Source organism: Ambystoma mexicanum, chromosome 7q (genome assembly GCF_040938575.1).
Source record: "Ambystoma mexicanum isolate Mex_15411 chromosome 7q, UKY_AmexF1_1, whole genome shotgun sequence".
Classification (NCBI taxonomy): domain Eukaryota; kingdom Metazoa; phylum Chordata; class Amphibia; order Caudata; family Ambystomatidae; genus Ambystoma; species Ambystoma mexicanum.
The window spans coordinates 760,428,545-760,453,933 of NC_090941.1; the positions used below are offsets into that span (position 1 = coordinate 760,428,545).

At 46.3% G+C, this 25,389-nt stretch overlaps 1 protein-coding gene across 1 annotated transcript in view; it reads left to right on the plus strand.

The window, feature by feature from the left end:
- Nucleotides 1–25,389, plus strand: part of CWF19L2 (CWF19 like cell cycle control factor 2) — a 2,067,169-nt gene that overhangs the window by 801,473 nt on the left and 1,240,307 nt on the right. The window contains exon 9 of the mRNA XM_069640682.1: nt 14,996–15,092. Coding sequence (XP_069496783.1) covers nt 14,996–15,092 — 97 coding nt within the window. The remainder of the gene's footprint in view (nt 1–14,995; nt 15,093–25,389) is intronic.

The following is a 25,389-nucleotide window of genomic DNA, read 5'->3' on the forward strand; positions in this document are numbered from 1 at the left end:
ATACAAAGAAATGGCACTCGGTCAATGGGAGATTTTGAAGGTTGTGTGAACATTGTAAATTTGACCGGGTTGCCCAAGGATTGCCAGGGAACCTGTTATTTAGGAATCATGTTACCTTGGGTATTCATAGCTAGCACATAGGAAGTTTCTAAGGCTCGCCCGCGGCGGGGCGAGAATGGAGATACCCCTGGGCAAATATTGGGAGATATAACAAAATCAGTTGTGCCATTTTGTGGACAGATAGCAAATTCTGAAAATATTAGGGGGCTAGCAAGAGTACTGGAGAGAACCATCAACCGGACCACGGATATACTCTACAATATGACACTGGAACAGAAAGCAATAAGATTGGTAGCGCTCCAAAACCGGATGGCATTAGATGTCATTCTGGCAGAACGTGGTGGAGTATGTAAATTAGTGGGGTCAGCTTGCTGTGTGTTCGTACCAGATTCCTCACCGACAATTTTCAAAGCAATACAGAACTTGAACATCCTTAGTTCAGAAGTGCATGTTCCTGTGGGAGATTGGAGTATTAGTGCTTGGTTCTGGGATTCTCTACGATCCTGGGGTTGGAAGGTGCTTTCTGTTGTACTGGTTATTTTGGGAATCCTGCTATTCCTTTGGTGCTGTATCCAATGTCTACCCAGTGTATGTGCAATGCTAGGGGGATGTTGCGCTTAGGCAGTGAGCACGATAGGGCACAAAATGTATGCCCCAGATACAGCATCTAAAGAGTTTGTTACAAGAGGTTCTGGTGAACGACCTAATGGCTATAGATATTACGGATGATGATTCAGGATGTGTGGACGACAATGCATGGAGTTATCTACAAAGACATTAGAAATGATATTAGCACTTGGCATAGGCCAAAAGGAGGGTTTGTCAGAATAAAAACAATATTGTGCCTCCCATTGTAACAATTGTATGTGTATTGGCCTACGCCAAGTTGTCTAAACATCATGTGCGAACAAACTCCACGGCAAGGTCTTGACCTAGAGAAAGTAATGTAAGTCGCCATCTTGGATTGAGCCGCCATTTTAGGTTCTCTTGTTATGTAGAAGTCACCCTGAACATCAAAATGGAGGCCAAATGACATTCTGAGTAAAACTCTGGCCGTAGTGACCTCCGTGCAACTGAATAATTAATATGCCTGCAGGCCACTTGTCGGGGTCGCGAACTGAGACCTTGTCCTACTGTTGACCTATATGTAAATGTACAACTATATCAGTGAAACTAATCGAAATGTATATATTAAAGGATTGACCTGGCAAGGAACCCAAAGACCTGTTTCGCAGAATGGTTAACCCACAAGAGTGTTGGCTCAGGGCTAGACAAATTGTATAAAAAGCCCGGGTATTCCGATGTGCGGTCTCTCTCACTAATACATCGAACCCTCGTTGAAGTTCGTTATGTTATTCTGAGAGCCGAATAGCTATCCGTTTGTCAATTGACTTGGTAACTGTTGTAGCTTTTAAATAAAGCACTTGTATGTTTCTTCGTAACCTGTGTTGGTGTGTTTCTTTTCGGGCTTCACGGCCTCATATTATTGTTCTGTTTTCACATTGCAAGGAATTTATTAGGTTATCGGTAAGGATGGCACTGAGGTCTTTCTCAAAGGATCCCAGGGGTCCAGGCGGTCTGTAAAGTAGGTGAATGGATATCGTTTGGGAGTTAGCAGTAGGCAGCTTGGCTGTGAGTGCTTCGCATGATGGGAGGTGTGTAGCGGAATCTAGTCTGATGTTAAGGTGAGTTTTGGCGATGATGGCCAGGCTTCCGCCTCTAGATTCAGTTCTATCCGCTCGGATGATGGTGTAGTCATTGGGGATGGCTAGCGATAGGGCTGGGCCTGCGGCTGCATGGAGCCAGGACTCTGTTATGGCTAGGAAGTCTAGGTCTTCGGCTAAAATGAGGTCTGCGATGTCCGTGGCATGGGCAATTACGGAACGTGCGTTGATGAGGGCCCCTTTTAAGGGTGAGGCGGTGGTTTTTGTAGGGGAGGGGTGGTCGCTGTATTGCGCACTTTGTTTTTGGTTGTCGTAGTATTGAGTGACTTTGGTTTGAGTTTTTTTAGCGTGAGGTTAGCGCAGGTGATGATGGTGGTTCGGTTGGTTAGTTTGGGTTGGGTGGAATCTCTGGCTCGGGGCTCATGTAGTCTAGATAGTCTGGACCGTAGTCTGGTAAGCCTATCGGAGAGGCATGGAGGAGAGAATTGGGGAAGCATGAAGGTGTTGCTAGGCTCTATGAGGCGGGGTAAGGTGGAGCCTAGGCTGACAGTGCTGAGGGCAGAGCTAGGCGGGCATTCGGATGTGAAAAAGTGGAGAATGATTCTCAGCAGTATTGAGTAGATGCCTGGGAGGAACATTTTGTTAACTCTATAAGGAGGTCATAAAAAAGGGTACAGTGCAGCGTGTAGGTGGATTGAAACGGCTAGTGCGGCTTACCTAGATTCAGATTCTAGCAATGGGGCAAAATACAGTGTGCAGGCAGACAGAACTACTTCAGAGAGTAAGCAGGGTGCCCTTACGTTCAGATTTAGCAGGGCAGCCAAAATGGCGCTGAATCACAGTGTAGACAGAGGATATATAAAAACAGTGTTTGGCATTGGGAGTCAGACTGGTTAGTGAACAGATACTTTGAAGGAGTTAGCTAGGGCTCCTGCAGTGGGGGATAGCTCCTGCTTCCTCCGAGGCGCAGGCACTGTTTTAATATCTCAGCCGCTTATTGCATTTGCTGAAGGACATTTGGCGCATTCATGGAAGACGCCAGTGTATTAGTCAGGATCGTCTATCTTTGGGCCATAAAGGTTGATGTGGAGGACCTCCAATTCGGCCAGCCTCCCGTGAACCAACACATACTGCCCTTCTGGGTTGCTTTCGGTCTCATAGTGCGTAGATGGTAGGGTTTTGTGAATTAAGGTCAACACCCCCGGCTCTGCTAGAGTAGGTTGTGTAAAAGCGGTTGGTGCCCCAGCCCAGGGCCATCCTGTCAGCCTGTTGTCTTACCATGTGTGTCTCTTGGAGAAATGCAATTCTGGCTCTGGTCCTGTTAATATATGCCATTATTTACCGCGATTTCACCGGCATCCCCAATCCTTTTAAATTCGAGCTTATCAGTTTAATCCCTGATCACTTTTTCTCAGCCATACTCTGCATTGTTTCTTGATGGATTGCCTGCATTTGTGTCTCATTCTTCTCTTGTTTGCCCATACATTGCGAGCCTGTGCATTTTTTGCTGTAACTCCCCTAACAACATTATGTCCCCCCCCTCCCACTCCCTCATAGTTCCCCGAACTTCAACTATGTTTCTTCCCCACCCCCTCTGCCCTTAAAGGAATAGTGTGCTCAAAAATTTTATTGGCTAAAAATATGGCCCATAATCAAAAATGTATATGAAAAATATTTTTAAACAAAGTCCCTTTGTAAAGTTTTGAGCAAATGAAGCTCAAACTCAACATTTTGAAGGACTATGAGGCATCCATTTTGTGAAATGGATGAGCCTCCTGTGCTGCCCTTTCGGCACTAATGAAGCAAAAGCCAGCCAGCTGTAATAAACAAAAGCTACTACTGGGAGGCTTTTGCTTCATTGGTGCCGGAGACCAGAGAATGCAGACAGGAAAGCTACATCTAGGTAAGTGCTTTTTTTTTTTAAATAAGCACTGCAAATGTAAAAGCTGCGGTTTTCTTTCTAAGTTTTCTGGGCTGGCGGAGCCCGGAAAACTTAGAAAAAAAAAAAAACACAGCAGCTTTTAAAACGTATTTGTTTACGGTGGCTTCAGCTTTGAGCCCCTGCGGTCCAGGCTGAAGCTACTGCAAGCATAAATACAATGTTGTTGTATTTAAAAACGCTGCGGTTTTCTTTCCAAGGTGTATTTCTGCCTGCAGCGGCTTTCGCTTTGAAACCGGGGGAGCCCAGGAGACTCTAAGTGAAAGCCCCTGCAGGCAAAAACACAACGTGGTTGTGTTTCCAAATGCTGCAGTATTTCTGCCTGCAGTGGCTTTCACTTTGATATATGATATGGCGTTTATAACGCGCCTATACACAAGTGGTGAGGAGACTCCAAGCGAAAGCCGCCGCAGTGAGAAATACAACATTGTTGTATTTGTAAATGCAGCGGTATTTTCAAATACAAGAACGTTGTTATTCTGACAGCGGCGGCTTTCGCTAGGAGTCTCCTGGGCTCCCCTGAGTTGGGGAGCCCAGGAGACTCCACACGAGAGCCGCCACAGTCAGAAATACAACGTTCTTGTATTTATGATTTCAGTGGTTTTCAAACCACGGCAATCACAAATACAACAATGTTGTATTTGTAATTGCAGCACCTTTACTTTTTGCCTTCATTTTATGTTTTCTGTGCTTCCCTGGGATTGGGGAGCACCGAAAACTTAAAATGAAAGTGAAGGCAGCCTCCTCGGCTCATGTTGAGCTCTTCTCTGGCTGCAGTAAGCAAAAGCTCCCAGTAGTTTTAGTGCCGCCAGGGCAGAGCTGAGGAGGCTGCCTGAAACGGCAAAATGGATGCTTCCATGTAAACGCTTTGAGCCTCGTTTGCTCAAAGGTTTACATAGGAACTTTCATCAAGAAATATGTTTAATGTATGTTTTGGATTATTGCCCATCTTTTAAGGCAATAATATTTTTGAGCGCACTATTCCTTTAACCCTTCTACTCAACGTAACTAAACAGTGCACCCACATTGCGGGATCGCATCTGCGGCCACTAAAGCCGAGGTGCGTATCTTGACTGCCCTAAGGTTTCGAAACTTGTGATGTTACCAGTGCCCAATATAAATCTGAGGCCTATATTAATATGATTATTTCGTGCCATGTACATGCTAAGCCATCGAAGCTTACAATAGCAGCCTCTTGTCAGTGTTCACGGTGTGTGGATCAATCCGTTGGCACATCCGTCTTGTCCGTGCAGTGGTGAGGTGCTCTAACTGTTCCCCGCGGCGTCGGACATCTGTTTAGGTGATGTAGGGATATTCGCTTTTACAAGTGCGGCTGCTTCTTCCAGGAAGGTGAAGTATGGTTTATTGCTATGCTGTAGGCTTGGTGTAGCGGGGGTACATCATTGCGTAGGGAACTTTGCGTTCATGGTGAACTTTCTTAACTCCAGTGAACGACCGCCTTTCCTGCTGGACTGCTAGAGTAAAATCTGTGAAAATCTGAACCACGCTGTAGCCCAGCTTCAGTTCCCATTTATCCCTTGCTGCTCGAAGCACCAGATCCCTGTGCCTATAGTTTATCAGTCTGGCTATGATAGGTCTGGGGTAGGCTCCCAGTTTGCGGCAGGGTGCCAGGGACCTGTGCGCCCGCTCTACGACGAACATGGTTGACCAGCCCAGGTCCCCCAGCAGCTCTCTAAGCATTTCTACCACCGCGATTTCCATAGGACCCTTCAGAGCGTCCTTGGGCACGCCCACAACTCGCACATTATTGCGTCGAGATCTTGCCTCCAAGTCTTCACACTTGAGTTTCACTGTTCCGAGGTCCTTGGCCATTTCTGTCAGTGTTCCTCAGGGTTTCAAGCGCGTCCTCTGTAGTGCTGATCCTAGTTGCGGCTTCAGTGATGCAAGTCGTGGCTTTCTCAAGCTGGTTTTTGATTGACTTACATTTGTGTTGATTCCATCCAGTCTGTCGTTCAGGGCTGCGAAGCCCTGTTGTATTGATGAAAATACCGCCTGAGGGTCCATGGTGGCTGGGGCGGCACGCGACATAAATGGCGTGGCCTGTTCTGTGCCGGTGTTGCTCATGGTGTTTGCCTTGGTGACTGCTGTTGTGTATTTCTCAATGGCACCTTTCCCTTTCTTGGGCGCAGCCTCTTTTCGCATTGTACCCTGCCTAGCCGCGGGTCTCGTTGTGGAGTGTCGCCTCCAATGGAGCTAGGTTTATTGATGGTCACTATAGTGTTTCCTCCGTCTCCTGTCTGTATTGGGGTGCATTCCGTGCGCAACACTTGTGGGACGGTGGCTTTTCCTAGGAGTAGTGGGCCCACTGCAACGTGATGTCATGTGACAGCCTCCGGTGGTGGTTGGTGAAGGGAGCCAGGTGCCTGTGGTTTGCCCCAAGAGGGTAACTAAAATTCCCCTACATTCCAGACCTTGGTGTGTCCAGCGGGGTCCAATGCCGTATGAGGCCCGGTGTGCAACTTATCATATGACTCAGTTCTCTCTTTTACGGCATAATTCAGTTGTCTGTCGGGCTCTTTGTAGCCATTCTCGGATTTGCTGCCAGTCCTGCTTAGTGGGTCCTCCTGCCCCTAGTGGCACTGCTCTACTAATTCTTCCTGTGGGTCCCTGCAGGGTACTGGGTGTTGTCAGGCATGTGCATCTTGTGGCGTTACCGAGACTTCAGTCTCCCTGCTCCCCACCTTCGTAGTTATCCCTTATTTCTGATGTTCTGTGGCTATTTCCGTGTGTGTGCTGCCAATACTTGATGCGTTCCGAGTGTATCCCTGATACTTTGCTTTACCCCGCTTTCCATCTGTGTCTTGAGCACCGGGACAACACAGTGTGTGGTTCTGGGTGTTAGACACCCACGTGCCTATGATGGGGGAGGCTGGTGGGATACGTGAGCTCCCCTCCCAGGGTGTTGCTTTGGATGGTTTTTCCCCCACCTAACGTGTCGAGATGGAGCTGCTGGGGGTGGTGCATGTTTAGCGCGTTGTTGAGTCTACTTATTTATGTGTTACTTAGGTAAGCATACATTGAGCAATGAATAATAATGTAACATAGTTCTGAATGTGGATCCAGACCAATCACAATGTTCCATTCATGTGTTTATTACAGTGTTCCACTGTGAGGTATATGTATTCTCAGAGTGTTATTATTTGTGGAGTTCTTTATGGAGTTCTGTAATCTTCAGTTGGGTTCTGCTTTCATGGGTGGTGCCTGCTGTCGCTTGAACTGGACTTAATTAAACAAGTCTGAACTACCTATACTGCCCCGAGTCACTTTTTAACATTGGCGACGAGGATTCGCTTCAGGGACCCCTAGGCGCCAGTCTGGAGCTGCTGGCTTCGTTTTGCTTTGTGCCGAGTCGTCGGCGTTGTGCCCCTTCCGCCTGCACCAGCGACAGCAGGCGAGGCAGATTGCCGGAAGGCGGAGAGGAACTATCGAACGAGGAGGCGGTCCACCCAGGCAGGTCGGTGTTGTTTGGGAGGAAGGAGAGCCGCGGGGGAGCTGCGCGAGCCGCGGGGGAGCTGCGCGAGCACTGCTGTTGCAGAGCAGGCCCCCGCGAGCCGTGGGGGAACCGCGCATCGCTGTCAGAGCACAGGCCCTGCCCCTCGCTGCCTGCGTGCTAGCGCACGCGGCTCTCAGCTGGCTCTGGCCACGCGCAGGCACACGCGCTGCGGCACACGCTGTGGGGGGCGTGTCAGCTCGAGCCCCGGTCTCCATTGTGACACCAGTTGCCTGGCAACGAGTCGGCCTTATCTTTATGAGCCCCGGTCTCCATTGTGACATCAGCTGAGTGCCAGCAGGACTCCCACGGCTGGGAGAAACAAAAGAACGCTGGAATTGACAACAACGAAGACAGTTTGTGCCAGTGAGGCACATAAAAAAAAAAGGAAAATAGAGCTCCATTCTTTGGAATTGAGGGGCCTGTACATCAAAGGCAATTGTTCCCACAGTGAACAGTGCACAAATCTGGTCAATTGTCTTTACGCATCACAGCATTAGTATTTAGGTCCTGCTGCTTCACAGCCACCACAGCCATCTGCACACACATAGTTGGTGCTATTCTTTCTTCATCATGGCAGCATCAATTCCTCCACCCATTTCGTTCCTCAATGAACCTGGCCGCCCCCCCCTCAGGTGGGACAAGTGGAAGGACACATGTGAAAATTACCTGGTGGCAATGGGCGGAGACAGATTTTCCTCAGCTCGCAAAAAGCCTCTCTTGGTCCACAATTTGGGCGTGGAAGGACACAGGATCTTTGATGGGCTGGCTGGAGACCAGATTTTGGAGGCTGGTGATGCTGATGAGTATGCATTGGCCCTCAAAAAACTACAGGACCATTTTGAGCCCAGAGAAAATGTCAGCTTTGAAAGGCATACATTTTTCCAGCGAGTACAAGAACAATCAGAGTCAGTTGAATCATATGTCGCATGCTTGAGGTCACTAAGTTACTCCTGTGAATTTGAGCATCTGACTGATTCTCTAATAAGGGATCAGTTACTCAGGTGCACCAATAACGCCAGGATCCAAGAGAAGTTACTGGCCAAAGATATGAAGCTGGATGAAGCACTCGAATTAGCCAGGAGCATCGAACAGACGTCTTTATATGTCAAGGAGCTCAAGGGTGACAAACAAAGTCTGACCACCATGTCGGTCTGTGCAATAGACCAGAAGAAGAGGACAAACACTCCCATTGGAAAGAAAGGAAATTGGACTGCGAAGAATGCATGTACCAGATGTGGCAACCCCAGACATGGTGCCAACTTTCCGTCATGCCCTGCCAGATTTGCCAAATGCTTTAAGTGCAAGAATAGAGGGCACTTTGCAAATGTATGTAAATCTACTTCCATTAATTTTCTCGAACCCAGAGTGGAGAACAGGCCCAGCATTGAAGAATCGGTCAGGAGAAACTACAACATTCAAGAAGTATCGGTCACCCAGGAACCAAGCGCCAAGTTTGTTTTTGAAATTTCAGCTACTTCAAGTGAGACCAAGGGTCCGGCAGACACCTTCCTGATTGATGGGCGCAGTCTAGTCATGAAAGTTGACACTTGCTCTCCTTGGACCATAGTCTCACGGGATACCTTAGTGAACATATTGAAGAAGAGTAAAGCCGTAATCAAACCCACTGATGTTAGAGCCTGTGGATATGGCGAATCCACGATAGAAGTTTTGGGGGAATTCTCCGCATCTGTGCGTTACAAAGGAAAGGAATGCCAGGCTAACATTCTGGTAGCAAACAAGGGAGCCTCCTTATTAGGTTGGGAAGAACAAAAGAACTTGGGTGTAAGAATACAGGCAAATGCCCCTCAGCCAGTATCTATTGCTGAAGTGGAAGATGACATCTGGACCAAAGAGTTTCCTGAGGTGTTTTCCGAGAAATTAGGGAAACTCAGAAATTTCAAACGCCATATTAAACTTAAAAATGGTACGCAACCGGTGATACACAAGGTAAGGCAAGTGCCATTGAAGATGAGAAGTAAGCTTCGTGTTGAATTAAATTACTTGGTGGACAAAGGAGTAATTGAGCCAGTAACAGCAACTGAATGGTTAGCGCCTGTTGTACTAGTAGTCAAAGCAAATGGAAATCTGAGACTATGTGTAGACTTGCGCAGCCTCAATCGGAACATTGTTGTGGAGAGACATCCCCTTCCGAACATATCTGAGACTCTTTCCACCCTGGGGGAACCGAAGATATTTTCCATCATTGACTTGTCAGCAGCACATCATCAAGTTCCGTTGTCCAAGGGTTGTCAGCATCTTACGGCTTTCATCACTCCTGAGGGAGTGTTCAAATACAATCGCATGCCATTTGGATTAGCTTCCGCTGCTTCTGTTTTTCAAAGCGTGATGGAGGAAGTGCTTAGAGGGTTAAGGAAAGTAACGGTATTCCAAGATGACATACTAGTGTTCGCTGAAAATGAAGCAGAACATAATGAGATTTTGAAGGCTGTCTTAGTCAGACTTAAAGAAGCTGGTTTGACTGTACAAAGGAAAAAATGCAAGATTGCTGTTAGAGAAGTAGACTATTTAGGTCATAGAATTTCTGGTGATGGTATTGCTCCGAAAAAGTCTCTTATTGATGGCATCAGCAGTGCTCCCCAGCCACAAGACAAAGATCAGTTACGATCTTTCATGGGGCTGGCGGAGTACTACCATAAATTCGTAAATGGTTTTGCCACCATCTCCACTCCGTTGAGAGAGTTGTTGAAAAAGAATGTGAAGTTTGTGTGGTCGGGTGACTGCCATGAAGCTTTTAAGAAAATAAAAGAGTGCATAGTGCAAGCACCCTCTTTGGGAGGGTTTGTGTCAGGAAGGAAAACTGTTTTATCGGTTGATGCAAGCAATATGGGTCTAGGTGCGGCTTTGTCTCAGGTGGACTCTGGTAAGAACGAACACATAATTGCTTTTGACTCTAGACCATTGAAGGGAGCGGAAGAAAACTACTCTGTGATTGAGAGGGAGGAGCTGGCAGTTTCTTGGGTTGTGGCACATTTTAAGTTCTATCTATGGGGTCAAACTTTTACGGTAAAAACTGACCACAAACCTTTAGTCCAACTACTAGGTAGTGTAGAGTGGGCCAAAGGATCACCCAGAATATCTAGATGGATGATTGAACTCCTAGCCTATGATTTCAAGATAGTGTACATAGCTGGTAGGGACAACGTAGTAGCAGACTGTCTGTCTAGGCTACCGGTGGAGGATAAAGATACAGAGGAAGCATCCTTAGAGCAAGGTTTGAGTATTTCTGAGGTTGAATACAATGCCATAAGTAGAGATGAGTGGGAGATTGCTGATGGTGAGGATCTTATATTGAAACAAGTCAAGGTGTGGACCAGGACAGGGTGGCCTCATAAAGATATTGTAGAAAAACAATTTGACTGCTTCTATTGCATAAAGGATGAGCTGAGTCTAACAGAAGACGGTCTAAAACTCAGGAAGGGCACTAAAGTGATCCCACCCAGTAATGTTAGATCCAAACTGGTGAGTATAGCTCATCAAGGCCATCTAGGGATGGGAGGAACCAAGAGATACATCAGGGAGTTCTATTGGTGGCCGGCAGTTGACAGTGAAGTAGAGAGGTGTGTGAAGAACTGCAGAGAGTGCGAGAGGAGTGATAAAAGTAAGGTGGTTAGGGAAGCACCCATGAGACCTGTGAGTGTTCCGGGTGAACCCTGGAAAAAGGTGGCTGTGGATCTGATGGGCCCACTACAGAATTTGGGGGAGAATCTCAGGTACTTAATTGTGTTAGTAGATTACCACTAAAAGTGGATAGAGTAGAAGGCAATCGGTGAGGCTACCACGGCCCAAATGATATCATTTTTTGATGAAATATTTTACAGGGAAGGTTTCCCTACGGAATTAATTTCAGATAATGGTGTCCAATTTTGTTCTGTCAAGATGGTGGAGTTTTTCAGAAAATTTGGCATAAGGCATTACAGAACGGCACTTTATCAACCCAGGGCTAATGGGCTGGTAGAGAGGGCAAATAGATTTGTAAAGGGAGGCTTGCAGTTAGCAATGGCGGCAGGTTTGGAGTGGCAGAAAGTGTTGAGAGAGATGATTTGGAACTACTGTACGACGCCCCACACTGCTACCAAAGTGTCACCTTTTATGTCTCTCAAGGGCAGGCAGCCGGGCACTAAACTCTGTCCAGGGTGGCTTGACTTGGCCAAGAGTGTGAATGTTGATAGGAATAAGATTGTGACACTCATTAAAGAGGCCCAAAATGCATACAAGGAAAGGTTTGACATGGAAAAGAAATAGGAGTTTGGTATGGAGAGAAGGTGAACTTGTGTATGTAAAAAACCCCAGGTTGTCCCCTAAATGCATCGAGAGCAAATTCATTGGGCCCAAGAAAATAGCTGTAGTAAGAGGAAATGTGGTCATAATGGAAGGTGGGGAATGCTGGTCCATGTCCAAATTGGTAAAATGTAATAACAATGGTCAAGCGGTAGAGGATGGAGAAAATGATAATGGTAATGGCAATGACAATGAGTTGGTGTATGAATCTGGAGGAGTTGATAAGAGTGTTCAACAAGACACAGACGGTAATATCAGTGCAGAAAGGAGGAGAGGTAAACCTCTTTGGTTGCGAGATTATGTATTAGAGTAACTCTGTGTCATTGAAAGGGGGAAGATGTGTTTAGTCTACTTATGTATGTGTTACTTAGGTAAGCATACATTGAGCAATGAATAATAATGTAACATAGTTCTGAATGTTGATCCAGACCAATCACAATGTTCCATTCATGTGTTTATTACAGTGTTCCACTGTGAGGTATATGTATTCTCAGAGTGTTATTATTTGTGGAGTTCTTTACGGAGTTCTATAATCTTCAGTTGGGTTCTGCCTTCATGGGTGGTGCCTGCTGTCGCTTGAACTGGACTTAATTAAACAAGTCTGAACTACCTATACTGCCCCGAGTCACTTTTTAACACGCAGTTCTCACGCTGGGCGCCCTCTGTTTCAGACGGCTGATATTCCTCAGCCAGGCACCGGGCGTTCGGGTGCAGAATGGTTGGTGAGGATTGCCAGTGTCCATCAAGTAAGCCTTCAGATGTGCCTGGGAGATCTGTGTCCGCGCCTTAGGTGGGTTATTACTCTGGCTGCTGCGCATATGACCAAGCCGGGGCGAGCGCTCTGCCCGCTGGCGCCTCTCCCTGTATAGCTGTTTGTAATCACGCCCGCTATTACACCACGCGGGCTAAATAGCCCGGCCCGGGCAGTGCGATGAGTGCATTATTTAGCGGGGGAGGGGGGTCCTCACCTTCTTGCGGGTGTCTGTGGCCACTATCTCCAGCGGAGTGGCTTGATGGTGTCGGGGAGGTCTCATGCATGTGCAGGCGCTCAACAGCTCCTTCGCCGGAGCACCCACATGCACCCTGTTATGCCAGAAGTCTTCTGACTTGGCATACGTAACGTTGTGTCCAGGGGTCCATATTGTGCCCTTCACCCAGGAGTGCAGGCGTGACGAGTGCTCTGTGTATCGGAGATGTTTCAGTGCTTTTTGCAGCCTCGGCGTCTGGTCGTACGCATCCCACCAAGCTTTCAAGAGGCCGCCTGGGAACTTGTACACCTCACAGTGTATCTCTGGTTCCCCTTCACCGTTCAGCTCAGTTTTTGGTATGCAGATAGATACTGTCTTCCCACAGCTTCTCCTTCATTTTGGTGAAAATCCAGGCGATTTTTTTTTAGGATTATCAGCCCCGGACCTTGGCTCGCCTGCAGAGCTTGCACGCAGTGCTTCATAAAGCCGCATGCGCAACAGCGCTCCCCAGCCGTGTGCGGTTTTGAAATGCCCGGTTAACTCAGCTAATGCTAACCGGGTGGGTTCTACTATTTATCACATGGTGCAGAGCTCATCGCCCAGGGAGGCTTTGGCATGCAGATCGCAATGGGCGGTGGATATGGGGTCCGACCTGGAGGATGCTCTATGGCGCTATATCTGTCACTAGCTTAAGTACTCCGCTTCGTCAGGGATGTCCATTCTCAGATTTATTTTCATATTCCACCGAAAAAGATGAACAGATATTTTTGTTTGCCACAAAGGAAAAACGCAATACATGTTAATTTCACTGATTAATTGAACACCACATTTTCATTTATCTCACATGAATATCATATGTGTAGGCTTACTCTGATTATTTGCCATGTTATTAGCAGTGCTGGTCATTTTCGCTGCTAAACACACACTGCAAATAATCAGAGTAAGCCTACAAATATGATATTTTTGTGAGAACTTGAATCGGAGGTAAATAAAAATGTGGTGGTCAATTTGTGAAATTAACATGTATCGAGTTTATTGCAAAACAAATCAATGAAAAGAAAAAAGACACTAACTCTTCTAAAAAATTAAAAAATTGACAAAAAAAACACAAGACCAGTTTAGCACATACAGCAATGATGAGCACTTTCTTCAAATGGCCTGTAGATGGCGTGCTGAACACCACAAATGGTAATGCTGAAAAACCCCAACATTAATTCCCTTGGGAACGGGAGGACCTATCGAGCTAGACGTAGTTGCATTAATTCGGCAATGAAATGAAGAATACTCCATGCAAAATTCGTGACGCCAGACCTCACCGTTCATGAGTTACGTCTCCAAGATCAACGCTATATACAAACCCACAAACATGACATTGTTTTATATAGATAGATAGATATAGATACATAGATATAGATACACCAAGAGAGTGGCGATAGGTGCTCAATTTAATTTGATTCAGTTTAAAATTCTCCATCGTGCCTATCTGTCCTCTATGGTTCAGAAGAAATTTGATAACGCTATGGATGGCAGGTGCCTGTGACGTACGAGTGATAATGCAGGATTTATTCACGTTTTGTGGGTTTGCCCTTCTCTGTTGTCTTTTTGGCGGCAAGTAGCAGAGTTGACGGGCATATGATATATTATGAAGTGCCTTTGGATATTGCTTGCTGCCTGTTTGGATGGCGGCGCTCTGGTCTTCCAAACGGTGAGAGGAGTCTGTTGTTAATCTGTATGATCCTAGCCAAATGATACATTTTGAGACTCTGGTGTAGCTGTGTTGCACTGACTGTGGAGAAGTGTTTGTGTCACCTGTCATGGTGTTGCGATGTGGAGCATGATCATTGTAATCTGGTGCCTGGGAATTCTTTCCTCAGAGATATATGGGACTCTGTGCATACATTTTTGTTGACCAGCAATGTCAATGCTGGGGAAGCGGGGGAATCAGGGGCAACCCTGATAGTGACAATGAGGAAGAGGAAAGCACAAACTGTTCTTGCTATATGTTTGTACTCATTTATTTTACTGTTCAATGAGATAACTATCATTGTGTACTGTCTGGGTATGTTTAAAATAATTTCCTGGTTGTTATTTGAGGGTTCCCAGCTGGCCATTGGATGGAGTGGACTGGAGAAGGGGGGCAGGGAGTATGACCGCTTGTGTCACCCAGGACAATGTACTGCTGCTAGTTAAAGCATTATGACTCGTACTTATTTTTTCTGTTTCTGTATTTTAAGCTTGTTGGGCAAGAGGTGATGTGAACCTGTTAATAAATAAGGTTTTAAAAAAAAGATTTAGGAAGGAATGGACACTGGTGTCACAGGGACTAATAAACCTCAGTGTTAAGAGTAGATGAGTTTCACTGAATAATCGCTGTAATCAAATATATACAGGCCTTTGGAATCATGGTGAATTTATTTAGAGAACTTGATTTTCGAGATGCTCATGTTTGTGTGTGTGATATTTTTAGACGCTTTTGATTTATTTGACACCTGTACTTGATGTCATCTTCTTTCTTTTCCTTTTGGTGTTTGTTCTGATGGGCGTCACGCAGACATGAGTCTGATGCAGAACCTATTCAGGTCCTTAGTGAAGAGGAGATGAACAAATTAGGAGCCAAGCTTGTCAAAGCAGAGTTGATGGGAAACATGGTAAGATTCCTGAAATCGTCTGTAGTTTAGTAATGTCAAGTGCTATAGCATTTACAGTTGCTGCCTTTCTTTAAAAGATAGTGCCGTATAAGTATAGAGCATTCTGGAGTGTGACGTTTGACAATCCTGTTGGACCCAGTATTGTACTATTAGGAATCGAATTCTACATTTACTTTTATTGAATGATATAATGTTACGTAAAAGAAGTTAATGACTACAGATGAGTGATATGAACTGAAGTTAGACTGCCAAGCACAACTATTATACCTATTTCACTGTAAGAATGACAAGCAACTATACTTCAGGCTACCCTCAGCCGCCTCCTCCTCCTCACTCATACCCGACTGTCCGCTATTCAGTCGTGGTGTGCTGCAAACGACCTCTGTCTCAATGCCAGTAAAACTGAGATTGTTCGCATTTAGACCCATGCTCCAGCTTTCCCCCTCTCACTCTGGCCGGCCTCCCTTGGCCCTGTGCCCACCCCCACTTATGAGACCAAAAACCTTGGGGTCATCTTTGACTCCACTCTCTCCTTCTCCTCTCACATTTCTGACATCTCAAATAAGGCTATCAACTATACTTCTTCAGAGGCACTCTGCCTTTTCTCACTTTCCCAGCGTCTCGCTGTCTCCAGAGCCCTGGTTCTCTCTAGGCTGGACTACTGCAGCAGCCTCTTCCTCAACCTCTTTGCTTCTGCCCTCCACCCTCTGCAACTCATCCTGAACAAAACCGCGAGACTCATCTATGGCCCCAAGCCCTGGGACAGTATCGTTCCGGCCCTGAAATCCCTTCATTCGCTCCGTGTGGATGCAAGGATCAAATGCAAGACCCTCTGCATTGTCCACAAGGCTTTCGGAGGCCTGGAACCTATTTACCTTCAACATTACCTAGCTAAATACTTCCCTCTCGAGCCCTCTGCTCATCTACCTCCAACCTGAGTGAGCTGGTTCCCCAAGCAGAGATTTGGAGGTGTTGGGCAGAAGCCTGTGCAGTTCCCTTAGGGACCACTGCAAAAGATTTAAGACTACAGGTGTTGGCAGTAAACCCACTTGGTAGCAGTCTGCACCACCCAGATTTACCTGGTAGCTGTGGTTGAGCAGTCAGACTTCCCTCAAGAAGAGTTAGACAGTATGCAAAGTATACACAATAGGCACTCAGGTACAATAATAGAAGCAAACACTGACCAGAGCTTTGGTATTAAAGTATATAATTATTTATTTAAAAACACATGGTTTGAAACACTCCAGCACTCTTATTGTAAAATATTCTAAACACAGTTACTATTGTAATATATACACCCCTTTTTCCTTATCAGATAAGTCACTGTAAAACACCACTTATTTTCATACAGAGGTGAGCGCTTAACTAGATGGCACTCCAATAATTTGTGAGAAAGGGAGGGAAAAAGACAGAATAGGGAAAGGTACACCACTCTAAGATTCAGGAACACTGTTAGCAAGGCAGAAGAGCAAAAGTCACTGGTGAGCCAAAGTCCAAAGGCTGGGCCCACTCTTAAAGAGAGCAGAGCACAAATGCGCCCAAGATCACACAGTTACACTAGGCTTAGAAAGTCTTGCAGAGGGTTCAAAAAGAGTTTAGAGAGGCTTTAGGAAAGTTTAGCCAGGCTGTCCCAGGCTAACCCAGGTTCGAAAGCCGGGGGCTAAATCTACCCCGTACAGTCGGTAGCAAGGGAAGCCGGATGGGACACGGTACCTTAAGTGGGAAGGATCCTCCAGCGGTGGCCGTTGTTTCTGGTAGTGGGTGCAAGTTGCGTCGTCGTCCAGGGGAAGAGAAGATCTCGACTTGGAGGAAAGATGAAGGTCGTTGCACTACCAGGGAAGAAACCAGCCGTGGAGTTTTCCGGTTAAAGGTGGTACCTTTGTTTCCCGGTCGTGATAAAATGTGGTATTCCGGTTGCCGGGATGCTTGGCACAGGCAAGGCAGCCACGAGGTACGTCGGAAAGGTGAAAAGACGGTGAAACTGGTTATCCCCACCAGTCAAAGGAAGGAGACTCTCTGGCGGGAGATCTCCTCTGTCGTTGGGAAAAGTGGTGAGGCGGTCCAGCAGGGCTCCACCGGTGTGGTGTCGTGGCAGGTCGGCTCAGCTTCTCCCTCATCGGATTTTTAGGTCCTGTGGCGACTTCTGAAGTTCCAGTCCCCAAAGCCCTGCTTTTATGCAGCAAACCCCCATTCACTCAGCCTAGCTGTCACTCAAACATGCTAAGTGGTGAGCCGGCCGGCTCACCACTTGGGCCAATCAGGATGGAGTGCAACTTGAGTTGCCTAGGCAACTCAGTCCAGGTGCCTAAATTCCCCCCCACCCCTCCTAAGTACCCCAGACAGAGTGGCACCACTTTGTAAGGCTTCTGTGGAGAAGCCCGCCAAAAAGTGGAACAAAGGGCTCGACTTGGGTTGGAGTCACAGAAGAGAACACAAACACCATTTTAGAATCAAGTTTTGGCAAAAAATACCAACCGGAGAATTAATATTAATTAAATAAACCGGCAGTGTTCGAGGCTACCGTAAATAATTAAATAAAGATAGTAGCCTAAAACAATGGGAAATCCCATAGGAAAATATTCGCGGTTGAATATAAAAAGTAGTATCCACTGCCACCAGCCAAAACTCGATCAGGGGGGACGGAGACGTGCCCCCTCGACTAACAGACCCTGGGGCAATCGAATTGCCCCAGCCAGTACGTCCACAATATGATGGTTTGTACTGGTTCTGTTCAGAATTTAAGACTAGTAAAGTCAATCATGACTTTACATGCCCTGGGAGACAGTATATGGTATGGAGTCTATACTGGTGGGTCACTACGACACCCCTGTGTCACTGCACTGAGGGTGCTGTGTAACACACATCACAAAAACACATGAAGCCCTATGGAGTAAAAGACCCCATAGCCCATTAAACACATCTAGATCCAAAGAAACACTCTCAAATCATGTCCAAGAGTGAGGGTAAAAGAGTCTCACTCTTGGCAGGAGAAAAAAATAAACCCCAAAAATCCAGCAAAGCTGCTGGAGGACTCACTAGGTTAGGAAATTCAGCCTAAACTGAGAATTCTCCCTAACAGGAGGGAGAACCCTTTCCTCAGCAGGCGCCTCCCTCTGGAACAGGCTCCCTGCCACCCTCTGTCTTGAGCCTGGTATTCTTAATTTTCAGAAATCATCAAGACCTTACTCTTCTCTTCCCTCTCTCTCACCCTACCCTGCTAACCTAGCTCTCTGCTCTTTCTTCTCTCTCCCCTTTCCATACAGCCTACTGACTGGCCGTCTGGTGTACCTCAGAGTCTCAAAGGTACCAGGCACCCCTGCCAGTCCTTCTGCACTTGCCTCGGGGCTCTCCACCCCACCCCCTTACTGCATAAATAAATCCTAGAGAGTTTTTCTCTCTGCACTTCCCCAGTCTCTAACAACTGGGTGCACTTGGACCCCTGCCCCTCCCTTGCCCTGCCTGCACTTGTCACGATCTGTTACAGCTCCGCCTGAAGATCGTTCTGTTTGTTCTCTCTTGGCTTCATCCCTTAATGTGCACTTGGAAAAACCGCAGAATCGCCGTCAGGCCTATTTGCTGTATCTAAACTGTTAAATGTATCATATTCACTTAATCTGCCTGTGCAGACCGTTATCGTCTCAGAAATTCAAGGTTCTCTGAGCGACTTGTTTTTTTCCCCGTGTTTCCACCCTCCTTGAGCACTTTGAAACACTTTTTATTCCTTTAGACAATGGTTGTTTTTTTTACCAAAATATAAATATTTATTTTCAGGAACTGCATTATTGAACATTATTCTATATTCAAGAGCAAAAATGAGTTACCCTACCTCTATGCGACCCAACTAATTGGGTAAGCCTGTACCACATGCAGAACTATGTAAAGCTTCTCCGAAACAGTGCGGTGACTTTATAAGAAAATAACAATGGGGCCAGAAAGTGCAAGCATCCCTCTGCATGCCAGTCCCCGCCTTCCACTCATGTATAGCCAGCTGTCACCTTCCAGTTTTGTTTTCCCACGCTCTCGAATCGATGAGAGAAGAGCTGTCTCCATGTGTCTGCTCTTTTTTGGTGGAGAGTCTGTTTTTCTTGCTCCCCTCGGTGTTGTTTAGGGGGCCTGCTATGGACATCCACCAGGCCGCAGGGGTGCTATGTCTCACCAGCACCTTCGAGGGTTGCCGGGGGGCACCCAGTTTTTAGTGGGGGCAGGGCGGGCCATACCCATGACCATGCAGACACTTGCCAACTTGCTGGCTTGATGGTCCCACAGTATCCTGGCCTGCAGGCCAGTGCTCGCACAGTGTGGGCCTGCAGGGCTAAATCAGAGACGGACTCGGTCATTCCACTTTGGGAGTCTGCAGCTGTTCTGGTACACGTTTTCGCTTGTTCTTCTTCTTGCTGATAGATTTTTATCCATCAGCTGTGATTTTTGGATACCGAGGCTTGAGCCTCATTACTCCATCTTCTCGGGTTGAGTATGTAGTCGTGGGTTTGTATTCTTCTTGGTCTGTGTGGTCTTGTCACAGTAGGGCTGGTTTCACAGGGTCTTCGCAGTGATGGGCGCGGGTAGCGGTCAAAGGGGTTTGCAGTGGTGGCAGTGAGTCTTCTGATCAGAGGGTTCATGTTCTGATCCAGTCCTTGGCAGAAGTTCTTACTCAGCTTCGCTCGATGTTCGTCCAACATCTTGATGTCCAGGTCTCTGTGGAGGTCTGCTATCCTTGTGAAGATTGGAGCTCCAGACGATATTCGCAGGGCCTTGTTCTGGACTATCTGAAGACTCTTCCGGTGTTGCTCATGGCAGGTCATCCATGCTGGGGAGGTATACGTCAGGGTTGGTCTGATGATCGCCTTGTAGACGTTGATCTTTGTCCGGAGGGGCAAGGACTTGGTCTTCAGGAGTGGGTACAGCGCTGCCATCTTTCCGTTTGCCTTCTGCTGAGTATTCAAGATGTGACTTTCCCAGTTGAGGTTGCTGTCCAGGGTCACACTGAGGTAGCGGCTGCTGCTCTCCCATTTGATGGTCTCCCCGTTGAGGCTGATGTGGGGGTGCTCCTTGATCTTCTTTCTGGTGAACAGCATTGCAGTTGTCTTGCTGGTGTTGAGCTCTATCCGCCAGTCCCTATACCACTTTGCGATGGTATCCAATGAAGCTTGCAGGTTCTTCGCCACTTCCTTTTCGCTGAATGACTGGGAGATGACTGCAACATCGTCTGCATACAGCGCCAGGTCGGTCTTGTGGAGATCTGTCGGGATGTCGTTGGTGAAGAGGTTGAACAGGAATGGTCCGAGGTTCGATCCCTGTGGCACGCCTGCTCGGAAGGGATGTGATGAGGACATCTCAGACCGCATGGCGACATGGAAGGTGCGGCCTCCCAGGTAGCTTGCAATCGTCTTCACCAGGTAGTTTGGAAATCCCAGGCCAATCATCTTGTGCAGCAGTCCCTTGTGCCAGACTCAGTCGAATGCTTTGGCGACATCCAGGAAGACAATTCCTGTGGACTTCTTGATGTTGAATCCGTGGCTGATGGTGTACACGTGCCTGCAGGGGCTCCTTTTATTAGCTTGGGCCAGGACGCAGTCATGGCCCATGTTAAAAGGGCAATACACATGGAGTGACACATTCCCTTAAAGGGGCAAGGCATTTGGGAGGGTCACACACCACAAAGGGCATATTTCTTTTTATTGTATTGGTTATTCTGTTATTCTGACACCGCCTCCCTCTTCGTCCATGCCGTTGACGACATGATTCATGTGTTGCATACGATGCAGCAAATAGTTTTCAATGGCTACCCTGACAGAGCTTGTGTGAACTGTTTGTGGAACTCATGTGGTAAGCGCCCGTCAGTTCTGTGTAGGAATCAAACCTAAGATGCTGAAAACCTACTTGGATTCCATACTGAAGTTGTTTCCAGTACCATATGACACTTTGCACACTGTCTGTCGGTACCGGTGGTGTGATGGTCCCTTTAGTGCTATGGGGGAGCTACCATTTTCATTGAGGATTGCACTACCTGTGCACACGATTGCAAGTACCTTTCAGAGGCAAAATACCAAGTAACAAGGCTTGGGACAAATGTTTCTCTCCAGAAAACATACACTCGGTACAGCCAAGGAATGCTTCAGGCTTGGCACTGTCCCGAAAAGTCAAAGGCTACTTTGGGGACCATAAATCCTCTAGAAGGTGGATTCTTCCTCCTGTCTTTCAGGTGGTGCTTAACTGCTTCTGGGTTCCTGATACCACTTAGCTGAGAAATGTATTGAAAGCAGTAACCAGGGAGAAGAGCCTCAGGAGCCAGCCAGAGAGAATGGGGTGAGATAAAATGAAGTGGAGGGTAGTGTTGAGGGTCGGGGTTATGAGGGGGAATGCTTGAGGGCGAGGGAACAGTGGTGTGTAGAAAAATAAAGGCGGGGGGGAGAATGAATGAGGCAAATTGATGTACCCCCATTAGTTCATATAGAGCGAGGAGTCGGGATGAAATTACTAAAGACATACATGTTTTTGATTCGTCCATTGATTTACAACAAAATAGACAATGGGGAGAAATAGCTATAAGGCGAAAATTTTATTTTTTTATTTTTTATTATTTTATTGGTTTAAATTCAAACCTTTAAAATATTACACAACAAGACAAACCAACATTTAACATCTTAATATTGTCAATCCTCTTATAATGCCACTGTTGCCTTCTTCCCTTTTGCATCGTCAGGTGTAGTCTGAGGACCACTCCCCAAAGTGTTTATCCCACTGTTCAGTCAGCCCTTATTTTACTTTCAAATCAATGACTCAGGATCAGTCACTCGAAATTGTATTTATTGTCTCCTCAATTACTGCCAAAAATGAGGTCAGGGGCATAATTAGTTTCCAGTCCAACCCATTCCACAGGTTCTGCCACCACTCCTCCGCATTTAATGATTGATGGTTTACATACCACTGGCCCAAATGAATGGATCTTTCATTTTTTAGTGAAAGGCAGAATAACACGAGGTGTTTAAGGGATTCCAGCTCCTTGCAACAGATGCGACAAGTAAGGTTTGTGTCAATGACTCCTGCTCCACGCCTGATGCGGTCTTTCGTTTTAAATGCATTCAACCTGAACAACATGAATAGTCTACGTGCTTTTGAGTTTGGAAAGCGATTCATGTATGGTTGCAACACGTTGTAGCTTCTCGCTTCAGCGGGAGCATCTTTCAGACTGGCACTCGTTACCTGTGTTAATCCAATCGGCGCACCAGATCTTCACTTTTGCTGCTGTCGGATTTGAGTGGAGGGTTTGTGGGCTGATGTTGTTAATTGTTAATAGGTCTTCACCCATTGAGACAAAATGTCTGGGCCTCTTCCACTCGCGTTATGAAATATCTTAAATTGGAGGATTCCTTCTTCAGTTTTGGTTTTCCGGAACAACGCTAATTGATTTCAGCAGATCCTAGCATGCAGCGATACCAAGGCGAGTTCATACCTTATGCATGCAGTAGAAATTCCTATTGGTAGGCTTAAAGCTTTAGACCAAAACATGTGTTCCAGTGAAGCCCAATGTGTCGGCGGGCAACCAAAGGCATTTTCAGCGCTGTATGTCAAAATCGGGACCACTTTCTGTTCGTAAACATTTCTCAGTGGTCGCATTGAAAAACGCCCATATTTTTTGTGTATTACAAGGGCCTGACATGCCAACTGGCCGCATTTCCTCTTAGACTCAGTCACCCACGGGTCATCACAAATGCTGGAGTTCAAAATCATGCCTAGATATTTTATGGAATTTGATGTGCAAAGATCAACTTGATCTAGTGACCACACGTGTTTTGAGCACCTTTCTTTTTGGGTTCTTAGGTTCTCAAACACCAACATTTCGTTTTTTTGCTGGGTTTATCTTCAAGCTGTTTATGTTCACGTATTTTTGGACCGCATCCAGTTTACGTTGGAGGCCGATTGGAGTTTGATTAAGAATTACCAGATCATCGACGTACAACAACCAACTTATCGGCGATGAATTGAGCTTCGGAGGGAAGGCCCTCACGGATTGAATTGCTTCTCCAATATCGAAAATGAAAAGACTGAAAATTACAGCTGCCAGCGGGCATCCTTGTTTCACTCCGTTTAGAGTCTTGATTTTAGCTGACAGGGAGCCGTAGTGATCAAGACAAATTGAAATTGAAGTGTCTGTGTGTAACTCTTTAATTGCCGCAAGTAGGTCTTCCGGACAGCCCCCAAACTTCCAGTTTATATCACAGCGCTTTCCGATCAATCATGTCGAATGCCATGGAAAAGTCAACAAAAGCAGCATAGACTTTCGTGTTTGTGTGCAGGGCTTCCATTTTCAGCAGATTTAAGATTAGCAGGTTCAGTGAGCAGCCCACCTTTTTCACAAAACCTGCCTGTCTTTCGTCCACTTTTTTAGCTGTTTGGGCCCAATTAGTCAGTTTGATTTGCAGCAATGATGCATAGAGCTTACCTAGGACGTCGAGCAGTGCCACTGGACGATAGTTTTTCGATGACGCTCTGTTCCCTTTCTTGAATATTGGCACTATTATCCCTGACTTCCATGATGTGGGCACTTGTTTTTGCGAGTTTATTCTTGCAAAAAGATCGAAACACAAGTCAGCCCATAGGTCAGGAAACTTTTTGATCATGAAGTTTGACAGTCCATCCGGGCCCGGGGCCCTTGAGTTCTTTGTCCGCATTATTGCCTCTCGAATTTCATCTCTTGAAAAATTTAAGTTCCAATCTGCTTCAGTAGTTGTGCGCGCGTATGGAGCCAGGGTTTTATGGTATAGTGCCGTGAAGTGCTGGACCCACTCAGATTCCATCACCTGGCATGTAAGTAGAACCTCCTGCGGGGTTTCCATCCCATTGATTGTTCGCAAAAACTCGCCGCTGTTCTTATTTGATAACTTCTTCAACATAGCCTCTGCGTCATTCTGGTGTAATACAAATTGATGGCTTTTAATCCAGTTTTTGGAACGCTGTTTAGTTGCTTTGTTTGTTTTTGCGTTATTTCGTCTTTTGGACCCTGGTTGTTTTTCCGGATTTCAGCTTGCATCGATCTTTTGCGTTGCATCACCATTAGATCAAAACAAAGCTTTTTCCGGAATAACCAGTTTTTTATTCCGTTGTTTTTACTTTTAAATTGCGCCAATATGGGTGCATATTCGATCTCTGACGGTATCAACTTAAATTGGGAGCATATGTTGGCCACTTCGTGTTCTTCCAGTGTTATTCGCAGGCGATTAGATTCAACTGAGATTTTCGAGCCCCATTTTTTGCTTAGGACTCCTTTTGTGTTGTGAAATTTTGCTACCAGCATTTCGTGGTCACTGTTTGGCATAGCACGAATATCCATAGATTTTATTCTCGCATGCAATGTGTCAGAAACAAAGATGTAGTTAATAGTCGAGTTGTAGCCTTCACGCTGCCACGTAGACTTCGGTGGAATGTCTCCTTGGGTACAGCCATTTAGCATGGTCAGGCCTCTTGCATTAATTTCATCTGAACAGGTTTGAGCAAGGCGACCTTTAGCGACACTTTGGGGTTTGAAGAAGTCAATATTTAAATCACCACAGTGTATCAAGCCAATTCCACTCGAAGATTCGAGCAGATTGTCAATTATAGCAGACACTTGATCGATAAAGGGATAAGACCCGGTTGATTGATGATTCCAATACACATTATGTGGATTACATCATATAACAACGGTTTCTCTATGAGCTTTCTTATTTCACAGACTTGGATGTAGGGCATATAATTTTTAGAGTTTATCAGACGGTAGCCTGAAGACTATTTGATCAATGTTAACAGCCCTGCTACTGGCCGTCCCTTGTCAGCTTTAATAGCTGGGTTCAAAGCCCCCTCAAATTCAGATACCACAGGCAGTTCACGCAACCATGTTTCTTGCAAGCATATCAGGTGCAAATCTTGGGACCAAACGTTGTTTAACAGATGGAGGAAACCGCGCGTGTTCCATGAAGCAAGCAAACACTCTTGGGCCGTACAAGTCTTTAAACATTAGCTGTGTTTTTTGATATTTAAAGCTGAAGCTATCCAGTTCCATTCCTGCGTTACATCATTTTCTTTTGAGAGGTTAGGTGACGATTCCGCACGGATGACCTCTGGCGCTCCATTGGTTATGGTTATTTTGATTTTCGCCATCGGGCTTGTAGACTGCCTCGACTTGCTCCATGGCTACAGTAGTCTGGCAAGTGCGACCGGAGTGTTGCCTATTGTGGTTTAAACCACCTGGACCCCGCTGCGTCTGCTGAAACTGATCAAGTGCTTTAGTACTTTGAGAGGAGTCCAGCAACGGCATTTC